The sequence below is a fragment of the Phalacrocorax carbo genome, chromosome 6, assembly GCF_963921805.1.
Source record: "Phalacrocorax carbo chromosome 6, bPhaCar2.1, whole genome shotgun sequence".
Lineage (NCBI taxonomy): Eukaryota > Metazoa > Chordata > Aves > Suliformes > Phalacrocoracidae > Phalacrocorax > Phalacrocorax carbo.
Genome location: NC_087518.1, coordinates 39271780 through 39296896, shown reverse-complemented (window position 1 = coordinate 39296896; position 25117 = coordinate 39271780). Strand labels below are relative to the sequence as shown.

General features: G+C 43.1%; 1 protein-coding gene across 1 annotated transcript; it reads left to right on the top strand.

The window, feature by feature from the left end:
* The first annotated feature begins 764 nt into the window (after nt 1-764).
* Nucleotides 765-13228, top strand: LHX8 (LIM homeobox 8). Its single transcript, XM_064454822.1, has 8 exons — nt 765-1591; nt 1901-2059; nt 5067-5188; nt 6670-6890; nt 7346-7449; nt 10319-10414; nt 11516-11699; nt 12451-13228. Exons 1-8 carry the CDS (start codon nt 1511-1513, stop codon nt 12525-12527), a joined length of 1044 nt encoding a protein of 347 aa, XP_064310892.1. The 5' UTR covers nt 765-1510; the 3' UTR covers nt 12528-13228.
* The last annotated feature ends 11889 nt before the right edge of the window (nt 13229-25117 follow it).

Below are 25117 nucleotides of genomic sequence, written 5' to 3'. Positions count from 1 at the left end.
GCCAGCGCGGGGGGCGGGCCGGGGCGCCCAGGGGCCGGCGGCGTCCCCCGGCGGGGCTCCGGCCCGCCGCCCCCGCTCGCTCGCCGCGCCGTGCCCCGAGCCTCACCGCAACCAGAAAAAAAAAAACCCCAAACCACTACTTGCCTCGCTGTGGCAGCGGCTGTTAGGGACATTAGGACTAAACTTAAGCGAGATTCTGTGCAGGGTTAGATCGGTTTTAGCACTGGGCAAACGAGTGACCGACCGGGAACGTCCCGGATTTCCCGGGGCTCGGCACCGCCGCTCGTTCAGTTACAGTCCTGCAGAATCGGGTCCTGGGATTTGAAACAGCGATCATCATTTTTAGGGGGAGAAGAACACGGGGCTTCTCCTTTCGTATAGCTTCTCAAAAGCAGAATTCCCTTTTGTCAAACTTATCGTATTTCTAAGCATACGGGCAAGTCCCTCCGTTTGTTTTAGTGAGGCCTCTGCAGCATGTCCTGCATCTATCGTCAGGCGGAGCAGAAACAAGGGGGTGGGGGGGGGGCGGGAAGATGGAAACATAACGACAAGTTTAATTAAAAACACCTGGCTAGTTAAATACGTGCAGAGAAGCAGACACCCCGGTTATTTACCTCACCTGCGATGGACAAGCTGTTGCTTTTTTCTCCTGAAATGTCCCGAAAACACCAGCAGCATTTGGTTTGAGGGAACTCTGCGGGCAAGGTTAGTAACCGTGGAAAAAGCGTGCCCGTCGCCCACGGCCCCCCTCCGCTGAAGGAAGTTTTCCGCTTTCCCGGGGAGCCGTGGGCAGCCAGCCCCGAGCACCCTCTGTCCACGGCGCGACCGAAGACGCTGGTGCTAATTAGCAATATCCGCGGTCTGTCAGGCTTGATTTCAGAAGCGGAGTAACGCTACGGCCTTTGGGCAGCTCAGATGCTCGGGTTTTAGCTTAACGAGAAAGGTTTTATCTCGGCATCTCGGAGGCGCGAGCAAGAGCAGCAGCAGATGGAGGAGTTGTGAGTTTAGGCTACAGGAATACGCTCGGGCTTTGGGTTTCAGTAGCACGGAGAAACCTTTCCCATTCACGCGTACTCTCGCTTTCCGTCGTATTTGCCTGCTTTGCTAATAACAGGGATATAACTGGAATCTTTGTTTAGACTGGGGTGGCGGGGGGAAGCTGTGGCAGACGATGAAGACAAACGGGGCGGGGGGGGGGGGGATCCTCCTTTTTTTTTTCCCGTTGCTTTTTTAATAATTATTTTTATTGTTGTTGGGGTCCCTCCGCCCCCCTCCCGCACGAAACCCGGCGCGGGCTCGCTGGCGGAGACAGCGATCCCGCCATGCTCTCAGAAGGCGGGTTTTGCGCAGGAGGTGAGGCCAGCGAGGCAGGTCCCCGCGCGGCGGGGTCCACCCACTTGAAAACAAAACTTTTTTCCTGCAGGCGCTGAGAGCAGAGACCTGGCGCGGGGTCCCCGGAGCCGCCTCGCCGCGCCCCCGCCGCGGAGCTGGTATGCGGTAGGGCAGTGCCATGTATTGGAAGAGCGACCCGATGTTTGTCTGCAGGCTGGAGGACAAGGACCTTCCCGCGCTCGGCGGCCCCTCGGAGAAGGTGTGCGGGGCGTCGAGCGGGGGCACCGGGGCGGGAGAGGAGGGGGCGGCGCGGGGCCAGCGCGGCGCCGGTGCCCGGTGCGGGGCGGCCGCCGCTCCCGTCGCCTCGCGGCTCCGCCGCTCCCCGCTCGAGCCCGGCGGCCCCGGGCGCGGCCCTCCCGCTCGGCCCCGCCGAGCGACGCCGGCTCCCGCCGCGGCGCGCCCCGGCGGGGCCCCGCAGGTGCCGGCGGGCCGGGCCGGCGCGGAGCTCCCCGCCTTCTCCCGGGCGATGCCGGGCGCTGACCGCCGTCTCCCGTGCGCTCCCCCGCAGGCGAGCCCCGCAGCGGCCGACGAGGACTCCTGCTCTTCCTCCGCCGCCCTGTCGCCCTCCTCCTCGCCGCGGTCCATGGCCTCGGGCTCCGGCTGCGCCCCCAGCAAGTGCGTGTGCAGCAGCTGCGGCCTGGAGATCGTGGACAAGTACCTGCTGAAGGTAAGAGCGCCCGGCCGGGGGCGGCGGGGCCGGGGCCGGCGGCAGCCTCTCCCCACCGACGTGGCACGGCGGCCCCGGCCGCGGGACCGGCCCGCTCGCACGGCGCCGTCCGCCCGGCCCGCAGCGGCGGCTGGCGCCCGGGCTGCCCTGGGGGAGAGCCCGCGGTGGGTGAGCCGCGGGGAGCCGGGCTCGGCGAGCTCCGAGGGAGAAACTTGCCCCCTCCCGGGACGCCTCGCTTCCCCGCGCCGCCGTTGCTCGAGCTGTCGGTGGCCGTGCCACCGCCGTGGCTTACTCCCCTGCCCGCCCGCCCGCAACGGCGAGCGGAGCTACCGCAGAAACGGGGGTGCGCCGAAGTACGAAGCGAGTTGTGTGCTCGGCTGCGAGATTCAGGGCTTAGAGGAAAGCTTTCAATTTTAGAGGAAAACTGCATTGCTGTTTATGGTTTGGCTAACGCTTTCCTGCGCTGGGACTGTATGTTCTTGATGCGCTGTAGGAGAGAGCGGGGAAGAAACCTAATGGTTCAGAACATGGATAACCTCCTTGCTGTGCTTTACGCTCCTGGTTAAGCGGTGGTGGTGTGACCCGTTTGTTATTAGATAAAATAAATCTTTTAGTGCGATATCGTGAACCTCAAAGCAAAAAAAAGTGCCTCTTGAGAAACGTGGAAGTGAGTTATTCTGTAAAAGGTGATCTAGTAATGTCTAAAAGAAGCTGTGTGATTGCAGGGTAGTTTTGCTAGCCTTCGCATTCAGGACTGAGTAAGATTGTTTAAAACCAAACAAAACCATGTGACTTGTAAACATAAAATGTCAGTGTGGTTGGGGGTGTGTGTGCGTGCTATTTTCCTTCTGTATTACAGCCATTAAAAGTATCCTGGATCAGACTTCTGCCCTCTCTCCTTTCAAAAGTGAGATTGGACAATCATGCTAGAAGTCACTTGATTCCATTAGATGCAGCCTTAAATAAAGCCATTGTATATCCTGCAAAGTGAAAGTCGGTAACACTGCTGAAGACATCTTAATGTTCTTATTAGATCTTTTGCTTAGATCTCAGTTGGGGTGAGGAGGTCAAAGGAACATGCATGCTGGGTTGGTCTTCATTTAGGGTAGGGTAGGCACAGGTGTGCGGGAGCTGCCTTATACTTTTTGTTCTAGTAAATCCCAGCCACCTTTGCAGCAGGCTGGGCTTGCGCATGAATAGTGTGGAAGGACTGGGAGCAGAGCTAACTTGAACTTGCTTCTAGTCTCATTAACTCCAGTGACATTTTGGTAGCTCTCTTGCTCACAGTTGCTGTCTCCTGTCTGAACAACTGGGATAATGTGGCTTGGAGCAGATCTCTAAATGATTTAGCTTTGCGTTTAAGTTAGCTGTCACTGCTTTCGGTACTGAGAGAGAAAGGAATCTGTGCTGGTGAACTGGTATCTTGCTGATCATCAGCAGTGGGTCTTCCAACTTCAGCACTGTAAATTAATCAGTAAGAATGTAGATGGACGACATCAGATGGGACAACTCTCAAAGCCATTGATGTCCTGCTCTGTGGAAGAGCGTGAGCCTCTGAAGAGCAGGCAGCGAGGTGAGCTTTGTGCGGCTGGGATGTCAGCCCCCGCTTCACAGAGCTGTGCGCCAGCAGCCTGGCTGTGTGCAGGCTCCTCTTGCCTGCGCCGGGGCTCCTGGTGCGGGCCCCCGCCAGGGTCGTGCGGGGGGACTGCTGAGCGGGCTTGGTCTGGCCCAAGCACTGCTGCCCTGCGCCTGCCTGCAGTGCCAACCGCTTTAAGAAATGCTTGGGAAGATCGAGTTGGTGACAGCTGTTATCAACAGTTTCACATTATATTGTGGTGTAAATTTGTCAGTGTACGGGAGGACGGCTGCCAACAAGGATGAGAGCTGGGAGAGCGTTGGGCAACTGCAAACTGTAATGGTATAACCTGAAGAATGACTGAAACGGGTGATTCCAACATGAGTGTTGGAGTCAATACCTCACTTTTTCTGTGGTTTGCCTGGCAGTGTTCTGATGAAAGGCATATCCTGGATTATCTTAAATCTGCTGCTTTGCCACAGGCAATATATACGCTGTTTGGTATGAGATGAGAAAATGGCTCAGAAAATAATAAAAAAAAAATCTAAACTTAGTCATTGTTTGGTTTACAGAATTTCTCCTATGCAGCATGGGATTATCCAGAAGGTTATTACTTAATTTCTATGGTCACTGGGAGTCTTGGGTTTTGAAATTATTTAAGTTATTTAGCTGACATGTGATGCACAATGTCTGCACGACAAGAGAGTTCTCTTTACAGGAATGAAGAAATGAAAATAATTGTCCTCAATTTATTTGCCCCCGAATTATATGAGAGTTTTCAGCACTGCTAACTTCTGCTGCTTTCCATGACTCTGTCTAGTTTCACTATGGATATTACATGTCAAAGAATGGTTGAATTTGCTGTTAAAACAAGTGCTAGTATTTTGAAACTCGCACTCTGTTCACTGACTTGGCTATAACAGAAACCTGGCAAATGAAGATGTGGTTTATGGTATGTTTCTATTTGACAGACACTTTTTTGTTTCCCTTCGATACTTGCATTTTAAAATTTCAAATCACTTTGCAAAGTTTGTTCTTTGTTAGGCAGGATGTTTTACAGACCGGGAAATAAAAGTATGTAAGTTAGCTGCCTTCCCAAGGTCATGTGAGGCCAAAACTTGCTCTGTTACTCTAATGCTATGAGAACAGAACTGGGCACAAAATATCTACGTGGAATTTGAATCTCTTGCTTCCTCTTCTGGTGCTTTTAATTACAAAACCATGAAAGCTTATTCTGAAGACCTCCATTAAATTAACTAACCCTTAATGTGCATGCAGTTCTATAGGAAAAATGATAAATTCTCCATGAATCACGGTACCTGTAATTTTTGGCCTTGTCTGTATGGATGGAAAAAATATTTTTTTGTGAATATGCAATAGAATATTGATAGCCTAAATGTTGAGGGGTATTTCTCTTTTGTGTGTTTGCAGGTAAATGACCTCTGCTGGCATGTGCGCTGTCTCTCATGCAGTGTTTGCAGAACATCTCTAGGAAGGCATACCAGCTGTTACATCAAAGATAAAGATATCTTCTGCAAACTTGATTATTTCAGGTATATCATACAGGAATAGAATTTTATTAGGTAACATGGTATGCTTGCTTGTTGTTTTTCACTTAAGCTGCAACAAAAACGCACGTTTAGCCTCTTTTGGTTTTTGTTTGCTAGGCTTATTTTCAGTAGTTAAATTCTGACATTTCTTGCAGAGGGACTGGGGAAAGCCCCAGTCTCCGTAATGTAACTGCTTCCTAAGTCTCCCCCTCTGCCCCTCCATTGTTATGCATAGCTGCTGCATTTATACAATAACTGACTTCTGTACACAAGGGGCTGGTGGGCAGAAGTAAGTCAGTCCCTGCCACAGTAAGGTTGTAAAGCTATCATACGTGCAAAGAATCGTCCTTGGGTAATATTGACTGAGAATACAAGGTCGGGTTGAGATGATATTCTCTTCAGACTAGCACTCTGCTGGTATGAGACTTAGGGAACTACAGAAACAACCCAGAATAAATCCCGTGACCTTTAAAAGAAGCTTTCAGCAGTTATACACTTCTGTGATCAATTTGATTTAGGACATGAAGCATTCATCAAGATTAAGGTCTAATCCTCTAAGGAAAATATTAATTTACTTGTGCTGGCATTGAAAGTACACATGATACATCTTTGGTCCAGAAAGTAGCAAAAAAAATTTTGTTGTTAATTCTGGTGTAATTGCTAGTGCTTCCCCAGACCAAACTCTTTATGGGATTCTCACCTGTGAGGTGACTAGATTATGTCCAGCTAGTCGTTTTGACACTGAAAAGAGAGGGAGTGGACAGGCTGAATACTGTGAACTTCTGGAAAAACAACATTTTTTGGGCCTTCAAAAAAACTTGTGAGTCTGCAAAGTTTTTCAGGACAAATTCTTATCAACATATCTTGGTGGCTAGTTTCCTCTTCAAAGAGAAACATTCTACTGTAATAATGTAAATACTTGCAGATATTTGAATTTCTTTTAAAATCATAATGTGATGGTAATTAAGGAAATAACTATGAGGATACAGGTTTTCCCCCTTCTTCTGCTGAAGGGGACTGAATGATTAGTCAAGGATGATGTAGCTAAATATAATAACTCAGACTGCCACTAGAATAATGAGAAATACATTTGAATAATTGGGAGAATTTTGAACACACAGTCAGCTGTTTCCATCTCCCACTCACAGCTTTTAAGAGTAATTATCATTGTAAAAGGAAAGATGAAGAGTTGCGAATTCACGTAGCAGTTAAGATGTTTCAATTTTACTCTTCACCCTATGAAAATACTAACTTCTGTAGTTCAGTAGTGATCTTGCCTTAAGCTATCAAATGCACACTTGCTGATTTTTGGTGCAATAAAACCACAATTATGCTGTCCCCTTATCCCTTGTGGTCAGCCTACTTGCCTCAGGTCTCGGATGCGCTGCCACATCCTGGTCGCCTCGAACCCTCCTGGAGTCACCCTGTAGTCCAAGACGGTGAGCGTCTGTGCCTTCAGCCTCCTGTTGCCTTTGTTTTTGCAGGCGGTATGGCACCCGCTGCTCCCGCTGTGGGAGGCACATTCATTCTACTGACTGGGTCCGAAGGGCTAAAGGAAATGTATACCACTTGGCGTGCTTTGCATGCTTCTCCTGCAAAAGACAGCTTTCTACTGGAGAGGAATTTGCTTTGGTTGAAGAGAAAGTCCTTTGTAGAGTACATTACGACTGCATGCTGGACAATCTGAAAAGAGAAGTCGAAAACGGTAACCTACTGCTTTTGTTAAGGACTGTTTGTGGTTTAGTTTTAATTAAATTGTTGGGTTTTATTTCATCGTCCTTATTCAGAGGCAATTACCAAGCTTTACTGAGGCTGGAAGCACAGGTTCTCGCATTAAAATAATGTGCGCGTTATTTGATGTTTTAATTTTTTTTAAGTTTGTATAATTTGCTTTCTATCCTAAGGAAAAGAAAGCAAGAGCGTATCTAGTTTATAAAATATCATGCTGGATCTATTCCTTCCCTCACCTGCAAGGGAGTCACCTGGGTGTAATGTGTAATGGTGCCAGGTCAATTTAACTTTGAACAGAATATGACTCTCTTAAAGTTGAAATTCAGCTGTCCAAGTACTGTCAGTTATTGTTTGGAGGACAGTCTGACTTACGGATAACATTGTTTTGAATGTTTAGCAGACGGCGTTGTTTTCTTTTTAATGCTCCAGGTAATGGGATTAGTGTGGAAGGAGCATTACTAACAGAACAAGATGTTAATCATCCTAAACCAGCAAAAAGAGCTCGGACCAGCTTCACAGCAGATCAACTCCAGGTAGAGACAGTGCTAAAAACTTGCGTAGTTCAGGTTTATTCAGGACGTAAGTGCTGAACCGATAGGAAATCGGATGCATGTCGGGGGCGGGGGGGAAGAAAAAGCTTGCATGCTTTAAACTATTTCATAAACTATCAAGACACAGCATGTTTCTGGAATTGTTTGTTAGCTTCAGCAGTTTAATATGAAATAGTTACTCTTCAAGCTTTTTATTTCCCTGGGGGCAGCCAGTAATTCTGCAGAGTGGAAACAAAAAGGTTGTTCTATTTTGATTGCTCGATGAAATCTATTTAATCAGGCATTTACATCGCTACACATAATAAAGACAAAATATTTTTAGAATTATGTAATGTGAAGAGTTGTACTAAAGATGGGTGCTGTATATGACTTCAAGACGTTAACAGGATGGAGGTTTGAATTCTTTTGTAATGCACAATAAGGGCTGCAAAAGACTCTGTTCTCAAAACAGGTAAGTATCGTGGGTACCTGTTTATATTCATGCGAACACAGGTTGACTCCCATGAGTGACTTTCTTGTTTTGCTTTGGCTTATAGAGAAGACGGGGAATAGTTGTGCATTTATTTCTTCATCGTCCTTTTTCCTCTGAAGACGGTTCTCCTCAATACTTGCTTTTAAAATCATATTTTATAGAATTGGCTTATACCTCTGTACACCAGGGAGAGAGACTATCAACGGGGACTCATCTTTACTTTCCTTCCTTGTCTTCTCCCAGCCCTTGCAAAATGATTCACGTGCTGATTTCCTCAAAGTGTCTTTGAGCTTTGCCTGTTAAAAATATAAATATAAAGTCATTATAGTCTTGGTGTAGTATTTCAAGACCTAGCTTCAATATTTAATGCTGCACACTTTAAGGGGGGGAAAAAAAATCCACTTTCTTCATAGAGCTGGGTGGAGTGAAATACAGGGAAAGTGCATTTGAAGGACTTGGCAGCAATTCTTGTACTGTCCAATTTGTTCTTGAACATGTGTTATTGAAGTATGTTTTTTCCAGTATCCCTTTATACTAGCTCAGCCACTGGTTCTGTTCCTTTCCATGGTCAGGTGTAAGGGAAGTGGGAGCTAGGAAGTCTGCAAGTACCAAATTAAAACCCCTCCTGCAGGGTCAAGCCTGCCCTGAAAGGAGAGGGAGGGGGATTGTCTGTATCTGCTCCGCTTTCAAGGCTTCATGTCTTGTCGCTACTTTGGCAAGAGTTAGTGCTGGACTGCCTCAAATATGAGTTATTTCACCTTCTGGATCACCACTTCACTTAAATTAGCTTTCTAGGGGAAAACCATCATGACTAGGGCCAGCTCCCCATGAAAGGGGTAGTGGTGAGACCAGGTTTAGAGGTTTCAACCTGTAGTGTGAAGGAAGCTGTGGCTTTCTACCTAACCCTAGCTATGCATTGCTGCTTTCAGTTAATAATGTGCCTTTGAATTTAAGGCATTTAAGCAGTGCAATATAACATGGCATGTGGCTGTTCAAAGCTTGGTTTGGTATTTCAGCCATGACTGGAGGCAGAATGCGTTGTTAATGCAAAACAAGCATGTTAGCAATAATCTGACAAGGGTACAGGGCAAAGGCTCTGGACATCAAGCTCAAACTTTTGCAAAAGGGTACTTTCTTCTCCAGCGGTAGTTGAATGGGAGATAGGCTCAGCCATCAGAGCAGGAACTGTAATCAGGGCTTCTTCCCATTTGCTGTCAACAAAACTTCCATGTTTCCCTCTTTTCCTGTTTTAAATAGATTGTAACCTACTTCAGCAGGTATTTGAGATCTTGGGGCCTCTTGTTATTTAATGACACTTGCTGTCTGCTCAGTGCACCTGTCTCTACCTGTCCTTGATGCTGGTATGAGACTTCACTCCAGCAAGAGACGCATCGGAGGCATAAGTGATTGTCAGAGTGGCAGCATGTAGTAACACACCTCATGAAGTACTTGGCAAAAGGATGCCCATGGTTTTTGATGTCTCTGTATGAAACAGTAGGAAAGTAAATAACTTCAGCATTTCTGAATGTGGACAGAAGTAGTCTGAATCTTCAAAGATGAAGCCAGGCAGAATTTGCAGTCCATGGAGGGACAAAATTCAGAAATGAGAGACTACAGTTTACTAAGTTGCTGAAGATACCCTGCAGAAATCCATGAAACCTTACTTCCTTAAATAAGGTAAACTCTTACAGGCTCTAAAACTGTTCAGTATTCAGGCCAAGTTGACATCTACTTCCTAAAAAAAAAAAACCAGTGAATTGTATCCTAATGACAAGCGTTCACTTCAATTTTCTGTAAATTGATGAGTGTAACCAAACTATTACGTAGTACTGGTCAGCTGAGATGGAGCCTCTGTGTTCCTCAGGTCGGTTAAAGGAAAATGAGGCACAAAGTGCTTCCCAGTTGTCTGCATCCGCCATGCAGCTGAGAAGAGGGTTGAGTTGCTCCATATAATGCAAGATGCAGATAGCAATTGACAAGTTCAGAGAGGTGGATAAAAGTTCATTCCTTCCTTATGCTGTGTGCTGTGGTCTGCTGCTATAGACAAATTCTTTATCAAGCATGTTCAAATTGCTTTGCAGGGAATTTTCTCCCACAGTCCTTTTAATGCAATTGTAACAGAGCACCTCCTCCATTTTTTTTTACTACTGCCAAGCAGAATTGATTTCTTTCATTTCTGGTAAATGTCTCAGTTCATAGAAAGGGGCTTGTATTTTGGCTCTGGGGGATTTTTCCATAATGCGTTGGGGACTGTCTGGGGACTAGTGATTAAGTTTCCTAAAACCAGGCAAGCAGTACGACCACAGTCTGAGAGGAGTCTCTAATGCTGCTTTGCAGACTGCACACAAAAAACTGCCATCTCTTATCTTGCCTTTTCAGGTTATGCAAGCACAGTTTGCTCAGGACAACAATCCAGATGCACAAACACTTCAGAAACTGGCAGAAAGAACAGGCTTAAGCAGGCGTGTTATACAGGTAACAGCTGAGTTTTTTGACTAACAAAGTCTGGTACTCATCCATTGCAAATGCTTAATGACAGTTTTCTCCATGTAGTTATTCTGAGACAGAAAAAGAGCTAATCTGGCAGTTTTATCATCACTTCAGATGACATCCTTAGCTGGGAAGAGGTCTAGAACAAACATGGTAATTTGGAAAACTTGCTGTATTCCTCTTGCACTTTGTGTGGAGGATTAATAATATTCCAGGAAGAAACTTCTCGGCCTAAATAGTGTAGAAATTAGCACTCTTCTGAATATAAATTTCTGACTGTAATAGCCTCTTCTTAAGACCTGCACTCTTTCTGAAAATGGCTTGTGGTATAACACATTAGGAGTAAGGGACCGTCTAGTGACCTATTCTACAGAGTGGAGTTAAAATATATACCCATACCATCCAAAACTGAGAGAAACACAAACTTAGCATCTTTGCTTGAAGGTGCATCTCAGCAAACATTATAAGCATGCTCTTTTCATACACAAATACGAGTTTTTATAGAACATAAATTATACATTTATATGTTTATACGAATAAAAATAAGTTTGCCGTTCCTTTGGCTCATTCTAGCCTGGAAGATCGACAGAGTGTTTCTACAGAAAATTAGGTATCTGGCAGCTGCGATCAAAAATAACCAGAAAAATAGAAGCTTGCACAATTCTCAATATGAAACAGAAAATGGGTATCCTGTGAAAAACCTGCTTCGCTGTCAGTAGTGTCCAGGCACGGAGGAGGTGGCTGTGTCCCACTACCTGCCTGGGGCAGCAGCCTAAGCAGCGGTGCGGAGCTGCGGATGCCGTTGCTCAGCCTGGCGGGATGCCTGCCCTGGGAGCTGTGCAGCCCCTCACCATGCCCATGGGCTGCTGTTCGCTGCAGAAGCTTTCCTGACTTGACCACGCTTGTTTGAGGCACCATGTAGTCTTATAATGACTACTTCTTAGTTTGGACTGTTATTGTTATGTTAAAGGCCCAACTAATTTACTGAATTCAGCTGAAGTTAGAACTCTGAGGCTTTTATTATGCTAATATTGAAACAGAATGCAATCTGTCAACATGATATATATTTTTTTCCCCTCTTTTCAGGTGTGGTTTCAAAATTGCAGAGCACGCCATAAGAAACATGTTAGTCCTAATCATTCATCTACTGCTCCTGTCACAGCAGTTCAGCCCTCCAGGCTGTCTCCACCCATGTTAGAAGAAATGGCATACTCTGCATACGTACCCCAGGATGGGACTATGTTAACTGCTCTACACAGCTATATGGATGGTAGGTATAACAACTTTGTGTATCCAAGCAAAATCTCTGTTGACTGTAGCAGGAACAGTTTACCAAGTACTGATTAAAGAAACTTAATGGATTTTTAATTTGTAGTATTTCTTTATAGAATATCTTAATACTGTACACCTCATTAAGAACTGTGCCTCTTCGAGCAGTAGCCCTTCACTGTAAGAGCATAGCTGGAGATCTGGGTATGATGAAGGCCACTTCTTGTGCTTCCTCCAAACTACGAATACTAGTAATAAGAAATCAAACACTTTGTTTAAACACCTGTGCCACGTTTGTAATAATATATAATTTTAATGAAAACTGTTTACCATCCACTTGCTGGCTCTTACCCCAAGGATTATAGGTATACTCAATCCATCAGCTTCACTGAAAACTTAAGCTTCCCTCAGTAACACATGGTGGGGGGAGTCTGGTGGTCAAAACTGTTTCAGCCATTGCATGTCTTATGACCCAGAAGTCAACAACTTTGGCTCATATATGTGATTAGGAGAGACTGAAGGTTGTGGGAGAGCTAGACTCTGAGCCACATGTGTGGCCGGAGCTTATTTTTCACGAAAGCAGTGGTGTGAGGTGGGCTGTGGGAAGAAGAGTGTGAATGCCGGGCTAGGGAAAACAGCATACTGCAGTGGTTGGGACCAGTGAACTGCTGTTACCCAATGGTAATGGGATTTACTAGCTTAAATCTTTTTCTACCTCTGAACTTGACCAGCAAATATTTCTGTTTTTGTAGCTCATTCACCTACAGCTCTTGGACTCCAGCCTTTGCTACCCCATTCAATGACACAACTGCCAATAAGTCACACCTAATTCCTTTCTGTCAGGGATATAAACTGTTAAGGATGTAACCTTAAGTCATTTATTGTGTATTAAAAGTATAATTGGAAAGATATTAATGTTAACTTTTTATTTAACATTTAAAGCATTTTCAAGATCATTTTTGCTGCCCAGGTACGTAAGAATATTTAGCCTGCAAGACACTTTTATGGATTCTGCATAAATAACTATTACATTGTTTACAAGCCTTATTAAACACTTTTTTTTTGTATTGTCTGGAAGTAGTCCACTCTAGTTCTATGTGTGTGTTAATTTATTTGTCATCAAAAGAGCACTTTGCCTAAAAGAAAGGACTGACAATTGTGCAAAATGTTTACAATTCTTTGTGAAATTGTAGTTTATCATTAGTTTGTATCTGTAAGTTATTGCTGAAAGTATTACCTGTATTTGAGTTGTATACAGCCTATATGTTAAAGCTTATTTCTGTGAGTTTACAAAAATAAATTTTGGTTGCAAATATTTTCAGAATGAACTGAATAAAGTTTCTGCTGTAGCATGCGAAGCAAAAATGTTGCTGTGTTTATGGCTGAACTGTGATCATTTGTTGAAGTGCTTAACTTGAATCTTCGATTTTAAGAGAAGGTCCCTGAGATACCTAGGTACACTACACCAAACTCAGGAGTGTTTGTATCTGTCTCAATTGATTTAAAAAAAAAAAAAAATCCTTTAATGGGCTTAGGTCTTCAAACACCCCAAATAGGTACTACTTTAATGTAAGTATATGCAAAATAGTGCCGCTCCTGAGGCTGCGGGTACATACCTGCAAGGCAAGGGAAGTGCTAGGTGCATAGGACAGACTCTTAACTGTGACTTAAGTTGGCAAGTGGAGAACCTAAACTCAGGACTGCTTTTAACATTTTGAGTTTTTACTACCTCAGCTTCTGTTTTTTCCAGTGGTTTTATCTTGCAATTTTGTTAAGCAGGATGGTAACTAATAAGCAAAAACCAGTCTGTATTTTTTAGAGTAAAATCTAGTTCAGGTCAGTTAAAATACTGTCTCAAACCACGTATGAACAGATACTCGAATTCGGTCAAATGAACAACAGTCTACTGTGTTTTAAACTGTTAACATGCTAACACTTAATTGCAAAGCATGTTTTCATACACTGATGAACAAAGGCTTGTGGATACTATCTGTTTAACTGATTTTTGTCTTCACAGACTAGTTTGCTTCAGGGATTTAGGATCTACCCATCTTATCTGTACACCTAAACTTTACTTGCACCCGAAGGAAATCGTACTTTTTGAAGGTGTGTGCATCCATGTCCTTTTTTCCTCTCCCAACTATGAGTTAGTATCTCCACTTTGTGAAATCTCTTAACTGTCCTGGTTGAACCATTTCAAAGTGGAAAAGGTAGAATTCTCCCTGCCACCATGGAAAGAAGATGGCTCTTGAGAGCATAACTTGAATGGCAAGCTCTGAATTATTCAAGTCCTGAAAATGTTGGCATTGTTTCAGGTGCTTCTTGCAGATGTCTGAGCTCATCTGAGTAGCAAAAGCAATATATTTGCACTGGCACAGTGGTTTGTCTAGGCTAATATTATCCTGCTGTGTTTTGTTGGTTCCCCCACCCCCCCACCCCCCCCCAAAAAAAAAAAAACAAACCACAAAACCAACTCTAAAGGCATGGGGTGTTGTGGAACTTGACCAACTTCACGTTTTATTCTAACATACGTAACTTCTTAGTGAAATACTCTGGGTGGAATACTGGATTTGGTATGTTGTTTTCAGTACCTAAGCTAGCTCCGTATATCTGCATGATATAAAACTGCATGCGTAGCAGTAGACAAACTGGTTTTTGTTCATTTGTTGGGTCTGATACGCAAGTAGGACAGGCTTACTACTGAAGTTTTACCAGTTAAACGCTAAATAATGTTAATTTAGATCTTAACATAACTTGGCAATTTAAAATACTATTCAGTTGTCTTGTTTTAAAATGCAACTTGACTTGCATCAAGCCCTTTTAAAGAAAAGTAATTATTCACTCTAATTTGAAGGACTAAGCAGCTTCAGGTTGCCTGAAACAAAGTAAGGCTAAGCTTATTTATGAATCACCCCTTTGAGTTCCAAAGTCAGTGCAGGATTAAAGTAAATGGGGAGCAATTTTCCCATTTCCCTATGGAAATAGGAAGCAGGAGAATTCATCTTTTGTTACTGTGAATGTTTGAGCAGCTGTTTGCAAGTGTGGCTGGGAAAACGTAGAGTTGAAAATAGGAAGAGGATAGTAGAGGATCTGGACTTTTGAGTCTTCCATTTGAGAATGTCAGACCTGTGCTACTGGTTGACTTCAGCTGTCTGCAGCTGGTGTTAGGTTGTGTGGGGCTGACAAAGCATATGGGAAACTAAGGACAGTTTTAATTTGCTGCTCTCAGCTGAAGCTGTTGCTGTAGCCTGACATGCAAGTTTGAATGCTTGTCTCTTTCTATTGGTTGTGCGCTGGCTTGCATTTGTGACTTTGTTGCCGAGCTCTTCTGACCCTAGAGCCATCCTTAACTGCTTCTTGCTGTTTAAAAGAGTAACTTGGATGTTGCCATGCTGAGGAAATTCATGGGATCTTTTTACAGGAAGAGAATACAGCTATAGCTATAGCAGGAACGTGTGGTATGCTGAATCACCACCTTTTAGACTGCACAGGTTCAATTTAAAACTGAAACATCGTATGAAATTAGCATGTGAAATAGATTGGTCTTAACATCTTGCTTGAAGGTGACCTATCTTGAACAGACAGCAATGTAGAGCACTGCCTCGTGGTCTGCTATGTGGATGCTTTTGCAGAGAACTGCATTTGTAACGTATTCTCTCTGATCCTGAAGTGTTTAGCCTACAAGGTAGGGTGATCATATGGTACTTGCTAATAGTTTCAGTATCTTAAGAAATCCACATATCATAAGAAATCCAAACTAGAACTAACAATGCAAAACATTTTGCATCAAGAGGTTCTCAAAGGAAGAAATATCACTAAAAAAGTTAAAGTTGTGTCTCAAAAGTAGTGCAAGAAGACTGGCTATGGACTTCCACTCTTTTCCCCCTTCCTTCCCTGACCTGTCTAACCAATGCAAGTTGGGTCTGGTCACATATTATTGTGTGCTGGAACAAGTAACTACACTGCAAAATAAAACTTTAAATTTATTATATTCAACCTGCTGTAGGAGGAGGGAGAAATATAGATGAAAAATATCCTCCTAGTGCAAACTTGACAGAACCTCTGAAGGACATCTGTTTAGTATTAGAAGTTGGTAGTATTTCAGTTTTCAGAGTAAAGAAATAGACTATTGCTACAGCATCTTCAAGACCTTTTAGAAATATTTCAAACTTTGCAATTAAATGAAATACTAGAATCTAGATGTTTTGAAATTCCAGCTGCTCACTGGAAATATGGGTTTGTGTTCACACAGAGGTAAATCTGAAAAATACTCAGGCATTCTCTACTCTGCTTTTCATCTCAAGGCACAATGAAATCTCTTAGGGACTGCTAGTGGAGATATTTGACTAATATGTTCTTAAATGTCTCCAGTAGTAGAAATTTTTACAGACTCCACAGGAAATCTGGCACTTTCTTAGGAACAAAAAAAAAATTCCAACAAAAGAAAATCCCCAGTCATCTCCTCCCTGCCAAACAAATCCGATTCATTGAGCTTTTCATACCAAGTCATGTTTTCTAAATGTCTAATTGTTTCCGTGCTGTTTTCTTTGCCCATCGTCTTGAAGCACGAAACTCGGTTTTAGCCAAGCCTTTACTGATGCTCAGCAGGAGGATTAGGGCACATAAGTTGCTCATTGCTGTGTGTTCCAGGATGATGACTGTTTTTCTTCTAATAATTCTACACTCCACGCTCCATTTGTGGCCAGCTCTTATCTTGTCTCCTGTTTACCATTCTCCATAGATTATTCCAACCTAGGTAAGCAGCTTCTATTTTGCCATACTGAATTTCACCCTACTTCTTTCTTAATGTTTCTCAGAGTTTTGAAAATAATTTTGAATTCCAGTTCTGAGCTCCCCAGTACTGCCTTTTTTGCGTTGTCAAAAATTCACTAAGAATCTCGTTTTTTTCTGTCATCCAGGTAATTAACTAAAATACTGACTAGAACCTGATCCTTCTGTAATTCCATTTTCCAAACAGGAGAGTGTATTGTGTGTACTGCTTGCAACTGCTTATTTTCCAACTTTTCTATCCTAGGTTATTGCCCTGTCTTGCTTATGTCAGACTGTGACACGTACAACTTCTTAACCACCCATGCAGCTGTTATGCTTGCTAAAAGGAAGTTGAGCTGATTTGACAATCTCATTGTATTCTTGTTATTGCTGGTGTAGTTAAGATTCTAAAATTCTTGAATAAAATGATTAGACTGAAATGAATCTGCATTATTGGATTCCCAGGCTTTCCTCTGCCTATTTCCTGGGCTCTAGGCACTGTATCAATTCTTCTTTCTCCTGGTGTCTCTCAAAAGTAAGAGTTAATGGTTTGGAGAGGTTGCTATCTGGCTCAACTGTCCTAGGACAAAAAGCGGCAGGCCTAAGCTACCCAAAAACATTTAGTTTGAAATAATCTAGGGAGCTTATTTTTGTTCGCCTTGGTACTAACTATGCTAGTGACTTGTTCGTACTTCTTTTCTGTTTGCTTGGTTGGGATTTTTGGACAAAACTGATACAGGTGAAGCTCTAGTTTGGCTTTCTGGTATTCACTGCCTATAGTTTTGACTCTGAGTAACAGATCAGCATTAGCTGTACTCTTGATTAAGTTTATTAATAAATGTACTCAATGCTGTTTTCTTTACCCCTGCTGACATTTGCTAATGCTGCCTGATTTTGTGAGTTGGCTTTTTGGCTAGAAGTTTATGTGGTTTTTTTATATTTGCATTATAACAACCATAACTACCTTCTGCATTTTTTCTGTGATTACATCTGCAGTTGAATAGTTGCTTAAAGTTTAGGCAAGTTGATGTTATTATGCTTCCACCTTTCTTTTATTATTTTTTTATAAGTGTAGATGACTGTCATGAATAGTTTTAATTTCTGAAGAAACTGATGATTCTTGTCTTTCCCCCCCCTTGGAACTTTACAGCTCAGCTCTGGATTTGTGGTATGCCTTCTAGAACCCCCGTACGTTTTCATCTTGCAATACACTACTCTTTAGGACATGCAAAGTTAGTGGTGTTTTAAGGACGGCTTGTCAAATCGATGTACAAGGAATACTGTCTTCATAAAAGAGACCATTTCCAGAAATATTTTGACACATGCATCTGTGCTTTTGTCTCCTTTTTCATCGTTTTTTTTAACATTACATTGCACTTAAAATCATTACTGATTCAAAACTCACAATAGTCTCTGACATCTAAAACTGATTCTACCCTTAATTCAGAATGACAGCTGTTTTACGGTGGAGGTGTATGTTATTAAAGTAGAAGTTGCAAGCCTTCTGCTTTTTGTACAAATGCACACGTAACCTGCTGTAACAGCTGAGGTGATCATCCCCATTCCCTGCTGTGCTAGTGACGTGAATACCAAGCTAGGAATTCACAGAAGACCACTGCTGTGGTCGCCCTGTGCAGGGCTAGAAGGTGGCCTGCTGCCCATAGTCCTGCAAACCCTGACTAAGGGTTTACTTGATTCCATACTGCTGATCTCATCCATGGCTTTCAGCATTGAACTTATGTACATTTAAAGTCCAAATATCCAGCTACTCCATACGTACTCCCCAGACAACTACTTGGCAAGAATGTGTGTACCTGCAGCAGAAAAAAATTTTGCAAGTTCAAAGATTTAACTTCTGTCACTTCAGTTCTGTGTATTACTGCCATTGCTAGTTAACTTTTAACTCCTGCTCATTATAGAATTAAAAGTTAAGCAACTAAACTTGTCATACAAGTCACTAACAGCATGATAACACCAAGCTTTTTCAAAAAATGAAAACAATTTATCATTAGTTTAAATGAAGAGTGGAAAGAAACCTGAACTGGTTTGGTTAATTTCTGAAAATCTACAGTTTAGTTTTTCGTGGATGAGTCTCCAGAATAGTGACATCTAGGGACAGAGAAAGATAGTACAAGATTAATAACGAAACACAAACTGTCTCTAAGTTGTTAATAAATTGATCTGCACTGAGGTATATGTTTGCATATTTTAACTCTCCTATTTCCTTTTAAAATAAAATGAATGGTTACTGAAAACACGCCAATCTGTTAACTCTCTCTTTCACCTGTTCTTGGGTAGAACATGAGAGAACAAGATGCTGTAGGAGATGTCCACTGCACTACTGTGTACTTTTAACTGGCTTTAATACACAGTAACGGAATGCAATACTAACATTAATTTTAGCAAGTGGCCTTCTGTTGTCTTACGTAGCTATCCTAGTTTCAAGCAGAATGGTTTTCCCGTTAAGTTATAAGAGGCTGCCTTTTCAGTTACAGGTAAGGTTGTAACTAAATGCTTACCCTGTTGAGAAAGGCCAAGTCCAGGACATGTTCTGAGCAGGGTAAGGTTCATGCAGCCTCTCTCTTCCTGGAGGTTAAAAGAAACAGGTACTCAGTGTGTGCTTTCATCAACTACTTAAATTTGAAAAAGCAGGTATGTTTGGGATTATGTCACTTGGAACAATATAATCTTAAACTCTGGAGGCCTGTATTTGTTATAAAACCACCACTTTAAAATTGTTTACAGACTTTCCCAATAAGTCTGGTAGTAATAACTGCAATATAAATGTAACGTAGCTTTTTTTTTTTCTCTCCAGTGGGGGAAAACATTATTGTGGACTGGTATGCTGTATAAACTGGAGTTAAAGGAAAAGACTTACTGAGTCATTCTTAGTTCTTCCATATATGCTAGCACAACATCCTATCAAATGTTTTCTGCATTCTATTTTAAATAAATTATGCATTGTGAGTAGTCTCCAAGAGAAAAGGAAATTTTAATTGTTACCTGCATTCATTCTCTCCTGGCATCCATCATTATCCCCAGCTGGCTCATCATTAACACTTTGTCTTTCTCATTATCTTTAAGGATGGTGTTTTTATATTCCACACTTGATACTGATTTAGGCAAACAAAAACTCTTAGAATCGAATTGTTTTTAAATCTGATCTTCTATGAAATGGATGCCAGGGAAGAAAAATAAATAAAAATTTTAAAAAGAGCATTTTAGCAGAGAAGCTTTTCAATGTGTAAAATCTTCCTGGGGTACACCAAACTTACCTGTTACAACTGCATCTGCTCTGTGGTGCTCTCTTCTTCACTCTCCCCTTCTGCAGGAACCCTTGAGAGGAGCAAAGCATTCACGAGGAAGCAGCTGAAATATATTTTCTTATCCTTGAAATCAGCAGTTTCAGCCAATATTTCTAGTAACAGAATACAATGTGTGGTTGATCATAGTAGCAATGGTCTGCAAGAGTTGCATATTTACAATTCGTTTTGAACCCTTCCCTTTCCATTTTCCTGGTACTGAGGGCAGCGACTTCTGCATTGCTTGCATTCATCCCAAGTTATATAGAAATACTATTAAATGCAGTTCTGATATTTGACAGACTCCCCAAGATATTTGCATCTTATGGAGCTGGATCAATAATAAGAAGACAAAACTGAAAATTACTGCACATATGAAAAAGTATTTAAAACATTGAAGTACAAGGAGTGCTTTTTTCTATTTATTTATTTGAAGGCTAACCAAATCTTTGATTTAGACCATCTTCTGTTTTGACATAGTATGGCTGTATGTTGATGAAACCTTGACTAGGATACAAGTTAAGCTATAAACAAAATACTTCACATGGCATGTGACAAAATGAACTCCTTTGACTTCTGTTTTCTGATACAGGACTAGCGGAGTTTGATCCCTGCTTATTTCTAGGTGTAGAAAGTGGTACAGTGCTTGCTGTCAGTTTGTGGAAGTGTGTTTTGACCCAAACATTTATATTCAATTTCTATTTTCAATTACTTTCAAAATCTGCACCTCAATTAGGAGATCCATCTAAAGCAAGCAGAGCAACGGAACTTGCTTATCACTATGTCCTCTGGCCAACTAGCAGCAGAGGAGATCGCTTTGATCTCTCTAGATGCAGGGGTCTGTTGATACAACCCAACGTGGTTGTACTGTAAGCAATAGTCCAGCACTAGTGACTCTTCTCTTGACGCGGATGACTGCCAACAGTAATGCCGAATGACGCTCTTTAGCCTCTGGACAGGTCTCTTGCAAAAAGATTTTGCTGTAGTTGATTTGGCTTTTTCAATATATTTGTCCAAATGTAACTCTTATGTTTTCACTATATTTGCTGGTTATGACAAACATTCCCTGAATACCTTGCTTGTGGACTGCCGAGAATTTGTTCTCTCGTAATAAGCTGAAACACCAAGGTTGCAGTCACACAGACACCTTGCCAAGTGCTGATGGTTCTGCCTCCTCACTGAGCTACTCTGCCACCAGCCAGCAGCTGTGGGACATTTACTACTCTGCTAGTATAGAGCAGACTGTCTTGGATAAAGCATGTAGCTCGATTTTAGATTTTCCTGAGTAATAGTAAAGCTAAAAGACAGCTAATTTTGTATTGCGTTGCTGTGCTGCATCATTCAGTCCTTTCAGTGTTGGAAAATTATTATGGTAACCTAGAATATGAGGTGGTTATAGAATATACAAATCCCAGCTTTTTCAGAGCTGAAAATACAAACTTGCCTGGATGAAGAAGTTATTTGGTGGTGGTGTTCTATAGCTAATGCCTTAGTGTATCTAAGAAGAAAAGAATTTATCTTCCCCTACACAGACAGAATAAACAGTAAGGCAAAAAACAAGCATGATTACATTGATAGATACAACAGGTTGTTTCATTGTTCTGTTGTTTCTTAGACCAGTTGGAATGCCTGTGTTGTCCCCTTTCTTCTTCACCTGGATGTGTTTTTTTTCTAACTCTGTATTTGGCTAGTTCAGCAGGGAGATTAAGAAGATATGGGGCGCCTTTGCTGTTTGGCAAAAGTGTTGAATATACTTCCTGACACTTTGCTTAGTTCTCCCATGCTGCTCAAGGGCCTTGTTGCAAAACCACAAAAGTCCAAGATCCCAGACAGAGTATTCATAAAAGGGAGTAACTCTTTTTCTGAACTCAGGTTTAGAAGCTCAGGGCTTAATTCTTTGGTTTAAGCTGCTGCGATAACATCTGTATAGTTTCTAAGCATTTTACAAATACGGCTCTGTGTGTAAGGACATCACCCAGAAATGCAATACATGCTTTTGCCCAAAGATGCATAAAGGAGATCATGTATTTCTACTGCCTGGGAATCCAGTGATTTTAGAATCAGTACTGACTCCTAACCTGCTGACTTGCTGCCATCAAACAGGGTGACAGTGACCCAGCATAAGTCTTCCGAGGTCTAACATCTTTCTTCTCACCAGGCTGCTGGTGCAATATGATACCTTCAGACAGACTCCTGATCCCTCCCTTGTTAAAACTGGGTAGATCAATTTGATGAGGACACCCACAGTCAGTCAACTAATATTAAATGTGCTTCCAGGATGAGAGAATTACAGCTTATTTCAGGAGCAGGACAAGGGCTATGGGGGGGGGGGGAATCTCTAAGCTATGTCTGGCACTACTACAGACTAGTCTTACATCAGTTCACCTCGGCTTTTTCAGTGAGTATGCTCGTCTACCATTTTGAAAGGCTTGAACTCTGCAAAGAAAGCAGTGAAAAGACAAAACTGTATAGAGAAACTTTTGCGAGTGAATTTTTATAAAGTGGCTCAAACCAGAACAAAAACAATATAGAAACAATACTACTGCAAGAAAAAGAGGGGAAAAAAATCACACAATCTGATTTAAACACTGAGCTACAAAAACCTACCTTTTCCTTCTCCTGTTCAGTTTCTTTCTCATTTTATGTTAACAGAAATGTGCAGAAGGTTTTGGTGACCTCTGTGTGTGCAAAAAAGCTACTTCTGGGAAAGTGCTTTTGCAGCATCCGATAGAAAAAGGACAAAGATTTTGCTTCTTCATGTCATGCTACCTGCTCCAGCACAGCTACGCTCCCATGGTGATTGCTTTCATGTCAATATATAACATTCTTATGTGGGAGCAATTATTCGTGCAAATATTAAGATGACAAAAAGCTATCCAAACACGTTATTGTTATAAAAGGGTATTTACATCCTCAGAAGGGACTGTATCAGTATGTATTGGCAAACAGGTACTGAACAGGGTAAAACATATCGGGGAAAAAAAATGAGGGCACAGCTCAGACCAGTTTATTCTTCCAACAAATGCCTTAAAAACATGTGTGTATGCCTGTGTGTTTGTTTAGTTTTCATTTGGTTTGTGCTTTAAATTGTACTCACTTCATATGTTACCCATAGCTGTGACACCCTTAAGTTAAAAAAGAGAATAACAAAGTAAGTGGAGCAAGAGGCCCCCTTGGCTCAACCATGAGCTCCTGGGTCTACACAAAACCAAAAGAGAAGCATACCAGAGATGGAGAAGTGGAGGATTATCCATTGAGAGTGTCACGGTTCAGCCCTAGCCGGCAACTAAACACCCCGCAGCCACTCGCTCACTCCCCCACCCCTGTGGGACGGGGGAGAGAATCAGAAGAGCAAAAGCAAAAAAAGAAACTTGTGGGTTGAGATAAGAATGGTTTAATAATTAAAATAAAATAATAATGATAATATTGATTATGATAATAACAACAATAATATAATAAAAAGGAAAAGGGAAAAAGGGGAAAAAACCAGAAACACAAACAATACAACTGCTCACCACCCGCTGACCGATATGGCCGGTCCCCCAGCCGCAATTGCTTCCTCCCTCCCCCGGCCAGCCCCTCCCAGGTAACATACTGGGCATGACGTTACGGGTTATGGAATATCCCTTTGGCCAGTTTGAATCCACTCTCTTAGCTGTGCCCCCTCCCCTCCCGGCTTCTTGTGCACCCGGCAGAGCATGGGAAGCTGGAAAAGTCCTTGACTAGTACAAGCGCTACCCAGCAACAACTAAAACATCAGTGTGTTATCTCAACGTTGTTTTCATACTAAGTCCAAAGCACAGCACTATGTCAGCTAGAGTGAAGAAAATTAACTCTATCCCAGCTAAAACCATGACAGAGAGCTACAAGGGCATTGCCAGAGCATGCAGAGATGCAGTTAGAAAAGCAAAAGCCCAGCTTGAATTGAAACTGGCCATAGACACCAAAAATAACGAGAAAGGGTTCTTCAGGTATGTCAACCACAAGCAGAAAAAGAAGGAAAACATAGACCCACTGTTAAACAGAATAGGAGAATCAGTCACCAATGATGCAGAAAAGGCAGAGGTCCTCAACACTTTCTTCACCTCTGTCTTTACCAGCACGGTTGGGTCCCAGGCTTTGGGAACGAAATTCCTGGTTGATCCAAACACCGACCCACCATCAGTGAAGGAAGAGTTAGTACATTAATTACTACAGGAGCTTGACCCCTGCAAATTGATGGGCCCTGACACCATCCACCTGAGGGTGTTGAGAGAGCTGGCTGACATCATTGCGAGGACACTCTACATAATCTTCAAGAAGTCCTGGAGAACGGGGGATGTCCCAGAGGTCTGGAGGAAGGCAAATGTTACCCCTATCTACAAGCAGGGCTCGAGGGAGGATCCGGGTAACTATAGGCCCATCAGCCTTACTTCAATCCCTGGGAAAGTTATGGAACGAATCCTCCTGGGGGCCATCATGAGTCAATTGAAGCACGTGATTGGGAAAAGCCACCATGGCTTCACTAAAGGCAGAGCGTGCTTGACAAACCTGGTGGCCTTCTATGACAAAGTGACTTGCCTGGTTGACATGGGGCAGGTGGTGGACATTGTCTACCTGGGCTCCTCCAAGGCCTTTGATACAGTCCCCCACAGCCTCCTCCTGGAGAAATTAATGCGTTATGGCCTAGGCGAGTGGTCTGTGCTGTGGGTGGGGAACTGGCTGACAGGCTGCACCCAAAGGGTGGTGGTAAATAGCTCCTTTTCCAAGTGGCAACCTGTCACAAGTGGGGTCCCCCAGGGATCGATATTGGGCCCAGTGTTATTCAACATCTCTGTAAGTGATCTGGATAATGGGATCAAGTGTAGCCTGGTGAAGTTTGCGGATGACACCAAGTTGAGTGGGAAAGTGGACACTCCAGAAGGGAGAGCTGCTCTGCAGGGAGATCTGGATAGGCTGGAAGAGTGGGCCAACAAGAACCTTCTGAAGTTCAACAAGGAGAAGTGTAAGGTCTTGCACCTGGGAAAACATAATCCAGGAGTGCAGCACAGCCTGGGATCCACCTGGCTGGAGAGCAGCTCTGTGGAGAGGGACCTGGGGGTCGTGGTGGACAGGAAGCTCCACATGAGCGCACAGTGTGCTGCTGCGGCCAAAATTCTGGGTTGCATCAATAAGGGCATCCCCAGCAGAGACAAAGAGGTCATTATCCCACTCTACTCAGCGCTTGTCAGGCCACACCTGGAGTGCTGTGTACTGTTCTGGTCCCCGCTATACAAAAAGGATGTGGACAGGCTGGAAGGGGTCTAGAGAAGGGCCACCAAGACGATCAAAGGACTGGGACGCCTGCCATATAAGGATAGGCTGGGAG